The sequence below is a fragment of the Buceros rhinoceros genome, unplaced genomic scaffold (genome assembly GCF_000710305.1).
Source record: "Buceros rhinoceros silvestris isolate BGI_N320 unplaced genomic scaffold, ASM71030v1 scaffold33268, whole genome shotgun sequence".
NCBI classification, from domain to species: domain Eukaryota; kingdom Metazoa; phylum Chordata; class Aves; order Bucerotiformes; family Bucerotidae; genus Buceros; species Buceros rhinoceros.
In genome coordinates, this window is record NW_010425792.1 from 25,889 (window position 1) to 38,539 (window position 12,651).

The window sequence follows — 12,651 nt, forward strand, 5'->3', positions numbered from 1 at the left end:
ACAATATTGCTAAAAAACTCAAGGAAGTTGGATTTACCAAATGCTTTGGAAAGACAGTAATAAATACAGCATAACAACCGCAGCACTCTCAACTGCAAGGCTGGCAGGACCACAGACTCCAGTGAAAGGCCAATTGACTTCAACAGCAACAATTTTTCCTTTAAAATTCATTTGCTTTCAGAGAAACCTTACTTAGCATTCAGCAGAAACTTTTAAAAGCAATTTCCATCAAGCGCTTCATTCAATTTCTAACAATAACTTATCTCTAACAATTTCAAAATTGAAATAAGCACAAAAAAATAGGATGCTGTTTAGGCTGAATCTTTAGTCTTACTGTCAAAATAGCTTGTGTCATCCTCAGATTCCAATTGTGGGATGAATTCAGCTTTCTGCCGAAGTAATCCATTCCAGTCCAAATCTTTAAAGAACCGATGCTGTTTCACTTCAAAGGCACTACCTGAAATAAGCGGGTTTTTATTGCACAGTATTTCTTTCAGCATTTGCATAACAAGAAAAACAAACCCTAAAAATATCAAGAGCCTGAGAGAATGTACCCGAGTACATTTTAGTCACACATTTTCCAGGAATTTTGAGAAACAATTTATCCTTTTACCAAAGTGGTGATGCAGGATAAAATTTTAACAGGATTTCCTCCTTCCCACCTCCTCTTCCTGTTTCATGACAACACACAACTAAACTGGCTAGAAGACAGCATCTGCTCTTACGTTCCGTGGCAAGTTGCAAGATTAAGAACTAATTAACACCTTAACTTAAAATTTCCAAACTCTAAGTACCATCTTGTTTGTAGCTGAATAAAGAGAGCAAGCTCAGAAAGGTACTTAGCATGTGAGTGGCTCCACTGTCACAAATAAACTCATTCACATGCTTAAAACAAGGCAGGGCATTAAGTGCCTTCCTGAATTAGCATCTTTTGTTATTAACCTCAGAAGACTGGGTACCCAGAAGGAAAAACGAAGGATTATCTGTCAACTAGCACATGAATTTTTTTTCAAATGGAATTAATATTCATAAAAGATGCTACTGTCTTTTTAAAAAAGAGAATAGCAGAGGAAAAGAGATAAAAGGTTTGAGGAGTGCTAGTGGCACTACATGATGCCAAGTGGAACAGCAGTCTCAGCATTACAGGTGTATAAGAAATCAAAAAACTCAGTCCATCAGTTCATTTTATAAGGCAAGAAACTCTACATCTTTATCATGACAGCACCATCTTTCAAGTACATAGATTTGAAGTAAAAAAGATCATGTGAAAACCATCTGATATCATTACTAATTCATAATCTATTCATCACCCTTGTGTGCACATGTGTTAAGTCTGCTGAATACACGTGCCTTTTGGAATTGTATACACAAGTTTTTATTTTACCCTGAAAGTGTAGTTTCCAATTGAAAATACAAAATTAAATTAATCAAATCAATGAAACAGCCACTTGTGCCACGAAGCCACAGCATTGCACAAATTATTTTAAAACAAGAGTGAAGCTAGAGATTATTTATGGCTATTTACTATCAGGAAATAAGAAGTGTTGGCTTGTAAAACTTTTAAATCTCTCATTATAATACAGCAAGATTGACATATGAGTCTGACTTTACCAAAAAGAGTATCAGACTTTGTTGTATGTTTGGAGAATTCTACAGTACAGGCCTCTAGGAACTGGAAAGTTTTCATTTATTTTATTACACCCGGGAGTTCACATCCGTGTAAGGGATTAAGCCCCTAGTCAAAGAGAACTGCAAAGAAATCTCATTATGCTCTGTTCAAACGAAGACACAACCCTCAAGCCTTTAATGGAACAGCACAAATTTGAGAAGTGATGTTGCCAAGCTGATGGCGCCCCTTCCTTGTTTCCCAAATATGACAGTAATATCTGTCTGACTCACGGACAGTTTACACTAATTCTCAGAGCTTCATCACGGAACATTCATTGAAATGTTTCCCAGCTCTAAATGAGCGTTTTTCAACGTGGGTGGGTGTGCGTCACTGTCAAGGTAGCTGCTTTTCCTGCTTCTGACTAGTACCTGCCCATGAACAAGGTTCCTACCTGTTCCCATTCTTTCCAGAGGATTTTGACAAAGCAGTTTAGAAATGAGGTCCTGGGCATCTGGTGGCAGTGCATCATCACCTTCTGGCCAGGCAATTTCATCTGGGGACAAAAAGAGACTCAACATTTTCTACACCGCTCCACGACCTATTTGAATAACCATTCACATTCCTATACTGTTAAAAGCTCAGTACTGCCCCAGAATCGTAAATACCTCGAATTCAGCAGCTTGCATACCTAATATAATTCAAGCATTGACATTTTCCAAAATGCATAAAATTCAGCGTCAGCTAAAGCAGCTGTCAATCCAAGCAGTGCTTGTGGAGAGAAAAAAAGCATTAAGAACTCTATTAATAAAGTATGAAATGGGACTTCCATGACAGTCCATAAACAATGACACTGACAATGCTGCGGCCGTATCTCACGGCCACACATTCCACACGTGTTATACTTGGAACAGAGAGAACAATTCACAGGTAGCGATTCCACGCATCATATTTAGTTCTTTGCTGAAATTTGGTTTTTACAAAGACCATTTGCCAAGTGTGTTAAAAATTTACTGTTTCAGAAAGCATTCCCAACAGGAAATGTTTTCACTGGCATATTCACTGAGAGAACACAAAGCAATCGTCTGTTCAACTCCAAGTAGGAGAGAGGCTTAAAAAGTCACAAAACATGGAGGTACTGAGTACCACAGTTTCAATGAGTTTTGCTTAGAATTTCCACCTTATTTCATTTATACACAAGTACTAATTGACTGACATTTACATCTACAGAAGCAATAACCAAAATCAGACTGAAATAGACCAACTGCCAATGCCTCCTTTCATATTCTCCATCATTTAAGACAAAAGACAGATCAGAAAAATCCCCAAATACTTTTCCCCAATCCCACAAGGATTCATATGACTCCCGCATCATGCACAACAATAGAACTATCTAGCAAGGTATTAAGCAACTCAAAAACTTTTTATAGCTGGAATCAGAGGGATGCTACTTTGACAGGAAAAGATAAGTATTTTAAAATTAAAGACCATTATTTTATACCTAGTACTTCCCAACTCAACTGTGGATCTTCCATATTTTCACGGTTTCCTTCACAGCATGCTTTGAAACCCCTTCAGAGCCAGAACAGAAACATACCACTGATCACTTGTCCAAACAGCTCTTCAGGTGTGTCCCCAAAGAAAGGAACGCAGCCGACCAGAAACTCGTACAAGATAACTCCCATGGCCCACCAGTCCACGGGCTTCCCATAGCCCTGGCGCAGGATCACTTCTGGTGCAATGTATTCCGGAGTTCCACAGACCTCAAGAGAAAAAGCAATAAAATTACAAACTGACAAATTCACATTAAAGCTCATATTTGTCTTTTTTTCTTTTTCTTTCCCCCCTCAGAGCTTTTCAAGGAAGTTATTAATGTTTTGCCACTAACCACTTTATGCTGTGAACTACTTCCACAGAGCAAGAGTCTGTACCTGAAGAACACATTACCGGCCCAGAAATGATATCACATACTACAAAATGTTCCCAGTGTGGACATGCCAGTAGTAGCTCTTTGGTGCACGTATAGCACAGCATATGGGAAAAATGTATATTCTGCTTGATGGATGTCTACTGGCACAGGCAGAGCTATTAGGAACTGAGTTTTCACAACCTCTCACACAGAATTTGGTTTCACAGATGCAGCATTAGCAGCACAACATGCTTAAACTCTACAGCATTTAAACTTGGGAGGTACAGCTGGCACAGACAATGCCTAAAGAAATCACATTGGAAGATCTAAGCTGCCTGAGGCTTAGAAGCAGCAACAATAACAAAATAGTTGTAAAAATTATAATACTGCAAAGTGCAAAACCATGATCTAGTGACCAAAGAGAGTTCCTGCTAGAAAACACATCATTACTCAGAAGCAAAGAAAGATGATACCCCAGGATGATTACGAATTAACACTTGGTGCAGCTAAAAAAGAAAATTCAGCTGCGATCCTGGGTATTTTCGGAAAGGAGAAATATTTTTCAATCTCATTACACAAGGCACTGGTGAGCCTGCATCCAGAACAGTATAGTTCCTGTCAAGCATGGCCAGGAAACATCAAGCTGAAGAGGTGCGTGGAAGAGCTACACATTCATCAAAGGAAAATCTATCTTGTTATCTAGAAGAACTTAGCTGGTTAAGCCTAGCAAAATGAAGGCTAAGCAGAAAAATGACCCCTAGTAAGTATCATGGGGATAAAAATCAATGTTTGAGCCAGCAGACAAAATTACAAGAAGAGACTTGCCACAAACTTTCTAAGCACCAGAAGGGGGAGACCGTGGAACAACCTTCCAGCAAAATCCACATTATATCCCTAAACCAACTTCTGTTCACACCTGCACTGCTGCCAGGGCCACAGTTTCAATATCCTAAACTAAGAGCTGAAGTGCATCACTCCAGAACAAGCAGCTGAAATAACAAACCATACCAAATTGTGCACAAACACGAGAATGCACCTGTACTTTTTCCTTCCAATTCCACAACGCACAGCACAGCATCAAGACAGAGAGTGCTACAAATTCCGATTCTATCCCAAGGCAGAATCCTGCATCTGATTCCGCATCGACAGACAAAATTTTTCAGCTTACCTGCTTGTCCAAGAATTCCCTGGTATCCTTCTCAATATGTCCCTCGTAAAGATTAGTTGTAAGACTCATTAATCCAATTTTAGACAGTCCAAAGTCTGTTAGTTTAATGTGACCCATGGAAGTTATCAGGAGACTAGAAGAAAAAGAAGCAGCAGAATAATCTAACATTCAATTCATTGTTTCCCTAAAGCAATTTTAAAAAGGGGGAACACAAGCAAATCCTCAGTGTTATGTCCCCATCAAACACCTCCTATGCAACTGAATAACCCAGAACAAGCAAGGCAACTAGAAATCAGACTACCTTCTGCCATAATTTCATCAGTGTAGCAACGGCTTTGAGATAACATCTGAAGATGTTCTTCCCACCCTTTCTCAGTGTCTATCTGGTTTTACATCAGTAGCAAGAGACTCCATAAAATCTCCTACATGTCAGATGCCATTGAAGTTTCCTACTGTCTCTAGACCCCATGTCCTCTTGCCCGTGGAGAAAGCTCCTGAGGAACTGTCTCTCTCCCTCCAGATTCTGAAGAGCTAAAGACTTACTTATCGGGTTTTAGGTCACGGTGAACAATCCCATAATTGTGTAGGTACTCCAATGCCAGAACAGTCTCAGCAAAATACATCCTTGCCATATCAACAGGGAGGGCACCAATGTTTTTGAGAAGTGTAGCACAATCACCTCCTAGAGAAAAAAGGTGCAAATAGGGCACAGAGAAATGCAGATATCATCAAGAAAGAACAGCTATGGATCTACAGTACTAGATTAGAGTAAGTTTCCTAAAGGCTATCTCTCCCCACGCTATTAGCCTGAATTCTAAAGCTCTCTCTATCCTCTGTCTTGAGCTTCAAATAAATATTTAAATCTTAGGAAAATTGAGATCTGTTTATGTTGGGCATGCTTGCTCAATAGCTGTGCAGACATTATTTCCAAACTGTAAGCAAGCCTGGAGGAAAGAGCAGTTCATGACCTCTCTATAAATTTCTTTGCTTCCACCACTGAGCCACAAACTACTCCTGATATATAAGCTTCTTAAAATAATAAGTAAACACCCCTCCGACTACTACTGGCTCTGCCTACACATGGGGAGGCAGCCAGACCTTTGGACACAGTGGTAGTCATGAAATAACTCTGTGGGCTCCTGGTTCAAGCTTCTTAAGGAACACTGGCCACGCATTTCACTCAATCTTCATTTCTACTTGCAAATAGGAATTAATATTAAAATTTGTTATGTCAATACCTCTGTTTTCATTCCACTAACTTATGTGAAAGAGCACTGATACAATAACTATAAGCTTATTTCTCATAAACATTCAGCCAAGCAAGCCAGGCATAAGAAATTAATCCTATCCACCACTAGAAATATATTGCTTACAATAAGATACAGTGGTAAAATAAAATCAAATAATATTGCAAAGAACAAGCAAAGCAAAACCAAACAAAAAACACAGCATAAAATAGAACTGTATTTTTAAAAGGCTGCTAAAGAACAAAGACTGTGTTGCTTGGTGATGTTTCTTAACTGTTTTTATCTAACTGTAATGCCAAGCAAACGTGCTACGGATCCCGTAAGAGAGAGGGAGGATTTCTTCCCAGGGAGGACTGTAAAGTTCTTGCTGGCTTCTGACCCCATCAGTTTTCTACATGTGGTTTTATGTTTCCTGAGCTCCCCTGCAATCACGGGGATTCACAAATGGAGTATCTCCTTATGCTAAACTGTACAAGAGGTAGAATGACTCATTTCTCCAGCTCAGCTCAACCAGTCTTTGCATTCCTCCCTAAAAGGGCATCACGACCTCCCCTGTGACTGCAGGGCTCACTGCGCTCACTTTCCATGAAGAAAGGACTAGCACACACGTGAGATGGTCTTCCCGTTTTTTGCGTTCAGAGCAGTGCACTGATCAGTGTGACACCCAAAGTACACATCTTACAGATCACTCGGAATTGTCACCCTTTATGAGGAGACACGCTGCACACACTCCACACATCCATCCTATCTCGGGTCGCTTTGCAGGTGCAGTTAACAACCTCCATACCTTCCACATACTCCATAACCATGCACAGGTGGCGCTTGGTCTCAAAGGAGCAGAACATGCTGACCACAAAGGGGTTCTCAGCAAACGTCAAGATATCTCTCTCCACAAAAGCCTGCTGGATCTGGTTTCTCAAAATTAGGTTCTGCTTGTTGATCTTCTTCATAGCAAAACGCTGACGGGTGGTCTTGTGTCGCACCAAATACACCGCTCTAGAAAACCACATACCAAGAAGAAATGTTCCATTTTCTGTTCAAACTCTTTTTTTTTTTTCCTTTTAGTTTTTAAAAAAGTGAGAGTAACTGTTTTGGATGGATCTTTACAGACTTATCTATGATTCCATAAAATCCCATCCCAGTGCCAAGCTCCCCTAGGAAAGAAGCAACCCCCTGGTGCCTCTTTCCAAAGGCTACTCTGCCTTCTTGAATTAAGCAAAATTTTCACTGATGTGACTAACAAGGAGATATTGCAGACACAAACGTCACAAACTTCCCCGAGCATCATTGCAAGAGGCATGTATTTTTCAACACTACAGACACCATTTCACTTAAAGAATTGTCCAAAATGTATGGAATCAACACAGTTTCTTTCCAAGCTCTGTAAGATTAATTTGACTTAACACTGTCACTGGGGTTTTCCTTCAGTAAAGTATCTCTTACATTTCTATAACTTGCAGATCATTAGATTCCTGCACATTAATAATACAGTTTGAAAATAAAATTTTCATCCAGTTTGCTTGCCTTATTGAATCAGTACTTGTTTCCTTTTCTCTGGAGTATATTACACTTAATATGGTATTTTGTCTCACTAGCGGCAGACTATAACATAAAACCAGTATAAAAATAGATTTGAATAACAGCAAAACGATCACCTCTCTCCCCTTTTTACAAAGTTACGTTTAAATCACGGGGCCCGTGCAGAAATATGACCGAAACTATATAAAAACATCTTGTATAACACTGTGCCTCTTTGACCTGGTCCATTATGTCTTCACTGACTAAGAATTATCTTACATTTTTTCCATAAGTAATTTAAAAAAAATGAGTTGTTGTTAACTCAGCACGCGCTTCAACAGAACACTCAAGCACGTGCTCAGGTTTTGCTGTTTATGACCTGCTGAATATCACTGCTTTTCAGTTACAACATCCTGACTGTCGCTGGTAAGGATTTATGAACTGCAAAGAGTCAAGAACCATCCTTAAAATTCTGGATAGGTTTGTATGAGTGGTTACAATTTTAACTGATCACCTTCACTCTGGATTATTCACTGGATAATAAAATCTTACAGCATTTTGACTGTATTACATCTCACAGTAGATTTGCCCCAATGTAATTTTAGCATTTGTTCTAGTATTTCAAGTGCCCACAGCCACACATATTACATATATAAGTTGAATACATGGAAGAATGGAACAGCATAAACAACTTCTCCCTCAAGATTCTTGCTCTTTCAAATGAATCATCAAGAACACTTGCAACTACAGAATTTTACCCTCACTCATTTAGCCTTTAAACAAACAAATCAGAGGACTAAACCAGACAGCATGAAAGGAAATACAGCCTGCCTTGCTAAGCAATAAGGAAATGGGTGCAAAATAATTGTCTCAAGATTTATGGAACATTTTTTTTTTACTATCACTTAGGAAATTTCACAATAAAGCAAGTGACAATATTTTCCCTAGAGGCAATTTTTAGGGAAAACATTTTTATCATCTCAAGCTAAGGTACTGAATTTTATGTATTTTACCTACCTACCATAAAGAAATGGTGCAGAAATAGTTACTGAAAAAAACAGACTTGAGGTCACAGCTAGGAAGGGCTTCAGAATACCATATTCTGAAAGGTTTAATGTAGGGCAACTAATTTTCCTGAGCTGGAAGCTGTGTATCAGTTCAGTGAAGTGTAAGGACTCCACAGCCATGAACTATGTCCAGGTACGGGGGCTACTTGTCTAAGAAACCCTGAAAACACATAAGAAATGGCATTTCCCAGAAGACATCACAAATATGGAACCTCTGTAAGACCCGAGCAAAGTTCATTTTTCCTTTGGACCCAACAAAAACCAGTCATTTGCCAAAATTTGTTATGGCCCTTCCCTGGGTAGGACAGCAGTAGTATTTTCTTCTATAAAAGTCTTACCCATAGGCACCATTACTGATTAGTTTAATAGTTTCAAATTCTTCTTCAGACGGAGTTTTTTTTGACTGGACAGAGGCTCCACGGCTCTGGGGAAAGAAGACAAGGAAACAGAAATCAGGAGCAGGAATGACTTCATTCTACATGTCACTTTTTTGTCCTTCTCTTCTTTAAGTAACATTTACTCAACATAACTCAATCCATGTCAAAACCACTGGACTCCTCAGCTTTAGGATACTTGTCTGCACTCCCAGGACCCTTGCAGATTCCCTCCACAATTATTAGCACAATCAGGGGACTATAAGATTCAAGCCTTTCCCCAACGTTACTTTTTAAAAATACCAATAAATGGAACAACTACGGATTTTTGAAACCTAGTGAGTTATATAACTAAACTTTTCCAACAGTCCCTTACTAAAGCCATCTCTCTTCAACACCCATCACATTTTACAAATGAAGACATAATGAATTTCTCCAGATGATGAAAAAAAAACTTAAAAAAACTTTATGATAATGCCTGTTTGCAACTTTAAAGCATTTCACCACCACAGTATAAAAATTTCCACATTTTTATGAGTGTATACTCTAGTTTTAACACACGCTTTTAAATGTCAGCACTTTTTTTTTTTTAAATTACTCTGCATTATAATTAATTCCTTACTGTAGACAACTACTTTCCAGAAAAAAAAAAAGGGCTAGACAGAGTGAGTGTATTAGTGCTTTACCTCGACTGAATCATCTGTCTCAGGAGTGTCTGGGCTGTCATAGCTATTCAGCTGGGCCATTTCTGAAAAGAAAGAGGAAAGATTACTCCTAATGATCTCAATCAAACACTATTCTCTTTGTTTATACAAGACAAACAGGATTTTAAGAGGTACTTGTAGATGAGAAGGACATTTTTCCCCTCTAAAAATTCACCTCAATTATACAGTGATAACCTTTAACATTTTTTAAGCTGTAGGCACTCTTTTATATAAAAATGAATATAATTAATTGTTCTAATTTCAGTCTGGCTTATTCTAGGTGGTTAAAGCAAAAGCAATAGATGCAAGCTTGGGGAAACCACTATCTAATTAACATTAAAACCTATTCCATGCATATATGTGTGCATACAGCCTCGTAGCACCTCTGTACTCCAGAAAAGAAAAAACACTACATTTCAAACAACCTCCCGCCATGAAATGTGTCTGATTCTGCAAAACGCTGAGCAGCAGCAAACCAGGAGCAAGTGAGTTAGTTGAGGCTACTCAGCTGTCTTAGGAGATGCTATAAACTTTGCAGAACCAAATCCTATATTAACTACCGGTCTCTGAACAGACATCATTGACATTTCTGGGTGCCTTCCTTACGGAAAGGAAATAAGGCACCTTGACATCTCCACACATTTCTAAAGAAAATTTGACTTTAGTAAGGGGAATTAGTGATGGAAAGGTTCTCTCCCATGACAGGGATCAAAGGAAATTTCCCTTTAATGTCAGATTTCAACAAATGCTATTAAATTGCATTTAGCAATCTTTGGTAGAAATTTTCCCGAAGAGCTCTTCACTTGAAGTCAACCTGTCACTGTCATTCCAGTAAACACAGCAGAAGTTAAACTAGTGCTATCCAGACTACTAATTTATGCTAAAATTATGCTCTCTTGAGAAAACAAGAAGTACGGTTCAATCACTGAAATATTCCGCAGTAACCCCCAGTCTGTGTCACACTTTCTATTGTTGCTGAGCAAGCCGTGTGTGCTCGTAAAGCTTGTCATAGCAGAAAAGATGCACCTAGCAAAGTGCCAGGCAGCAATGCTAACTCACAGATTCCAAAGTTAGGATCTTCCAGGCCTCTGCGTGTTTACAGCGTACTCAATTTACCATACGCAATTCTGGCACCTAGCAGAGAAGCTGTTACTGTCATCTAAAGCGTTACTCTCTTTGGTTTGACTGCTATGCAAGATGTAAAAATACAATCTCGTCTCCACCTAAAAATTCATACTAGTCCTGCTTTCTCATGGAAAATTACAAAAACAAAGCCGTTTTCCCAGAGAGGACAAGGAAGCGGGATGACAAGATACTTTCCAACCAGGCCTCTAGCAGACAGGCAGATCAGAAAAATAATGGGTAAATTTAGTTCTAGTGTTCAACAGCACAGAGAAAACAGTTAAATCATAAAGGCATTTTCTAACACTGTTTCAGCTATAATACAGGGAGACATTATTAACATCATAAGTAAAGAACTGTCACTGTTGATGCGCAATCCTTACCCCAGCAACATTCCTTTGAGACATGGGGCTGGAAAGGAAAACAAGGAAAAATGGCCCAGAAATTAAACCAATAAACTAAAAGCCTTCTTCAGCTATGTAGTGACCAGGAGATCTGGTTATCCTTTCAGCAGTTTGGAGAGTACAAAACAAGAGTTCTCACCCTCCAGGGGATCCCTGGTGAGTCCCAGCTGGCTGATAATATAACGAGGAATGTCACATTTAATTCCTTGCCCTTCTTTGGCATGGCCTTCTGCTGCTTCTAACAAATGGTAGAACTCTTCAGGATCAAACTCCTGCAGCAAGGGGGTGAGAGAGACAGAGAGAAGTAAATGATTCAGCTTTACAACTATGAAAGGTTTCTCCCCACTGTAGGAGATTCCTCAGAAATATCCCAAGTTAATTCTGGCTTCAGCAGTGATGCAAAGCATTTGCAGTTACAACAAGCAAGTCAATGCTTACCACTCTGCTCTGCAAAAATGACAGACATTGACAGTCTGCTGGATGTCCACTGGCCTAGATCTGCAAATCAAAACGGGACCAGGACTGCAGGCACTTTCATGAATCAAAACGAGACTACTGGGTAACACAGACATGATAACACAAGCACGAATCTGGACGCACCTCCCTCTTTCGGTGCATTGAGATGTGCCAGTGAAAGCTCTATCATGCAGACTGAGGCGTCTTCTTGTCACCTCCATCTGACAGGTGAGTTAAGCCAATATAAACCTCTCCTGCTTTCAAATGTCTCTTCTGATCAAACCACACTTCCACTCAATTGTGTAACTGTCCCGACCTTAGCAATTGCTAACAAAATTATTAATAAAACAGCAACTGCTATTTTTTCAGCAGAAAAGATTTCTCTTCCTAGAAGACATACTGCTGCAGTTTTTCTTATGCTACACAGCACAGGATCAGCCGATCGACTCGCTATTGGTGTGTGTGATCTCTAAGGCAAGAAAGGGTTAGAAGAAGGCGTGCTCACTTTCACTAGACTAACGGATGTAGTTGGAAATAAAAGACAAGCTTCCGGCGGCAGGAGTGCTCTGCTTAGGAGCAAGTTCACTACTTAATGTAACTCTCCCCTACAAACCTCATCACTCACCAGCAATGAGCGGCTTTACCAAGACTCCACAAAAACTTTCTAGTGAAACAGGAGGATAAAGGGGGAAGAGTTACACCAGACAACTGTGAGGGCACCAGAGAACAACTGATGTGAGCGTGGTCAGCAGTGCAAAAGAATAGAGAGCACAGGACTGCCAACAAGAAAATGAAATTAGGGATTGTGATGATGTAAAGATATTTGAACGGTTAGAGAAACAGAGAACAGATGCACTTTTTCTTGATTGCTCTCAGCAATCCTGCTTGGACACATATTGTCACCAAAGACAGCAAGAGTGCAAAAAAACAAAACTCCTTCCCAACTCCTCTGGAAAAGGATGAATCAACTGTTTCAGGATTGGCAGCAGGAGCCAGACCAGAAAGGACCATGGATGAGAGACTGTCAACAGACTGCAGAATAATACAGAGAATGAGGTGAAAGGGAAGGTGGAGTC

The 12,651-nt window shown here is 39.6% G+C and overlaps 1 protein-coding gene across 1 annotated transcript in view; it reads right to left on the minus strand.

Annotated features, from left to right (window-relative positions):
• LOC104497961 (microtubule-associated serine/threonine-protein kinase 2-like) overlaps positions 1 to 11,391 on the minus strand; it is a gene marked incomplete at its 5' end in the record, with an annotated part of 28,232 nt that extends 16,841 nt beyond the window's left edge. Inside the window, 9 exons of the mRNA XM_010141272.1 lie at positions 335 to 457; positions 2,061 to 2,162; positions 3,204 to 3,369; positions 4,684 to 4,816; positions 5,227 to 5,365; positions 6,718 to 6,926; positions 8,854 to 8,939; positions 9,576 to 9,637; positions 11,259 to 11,391. Coding sequence (XP_010139574.1) covers positions 335 to 457; positions 2,061 to 2,162; positions 3,204 to 3,369; positions 4,684 to 4,816; positions 5,227 to 5,365; positions 6,718 to 6,926; positions 8,854 to 8,939; positions 9,576 to 9,637; positions 11,259 to 11,391 — 1,153 coding nt within the window. The remainder of the gene's footprint in view (positions 1 to 334; positions 458 to 2,060; positions 2,163 to 3,203; positions 3,370 to 4,683; positions 4,817 to 5,226; positions 5,366 to 6,717; positions 6,927 to 8,853; positions 8,940 to 9,575; positions 9,638 to 11,258) is intronic.
• Between the last annotated feature and the right edge of the window lie 1,260 nt (positions 11,392 to 12,651).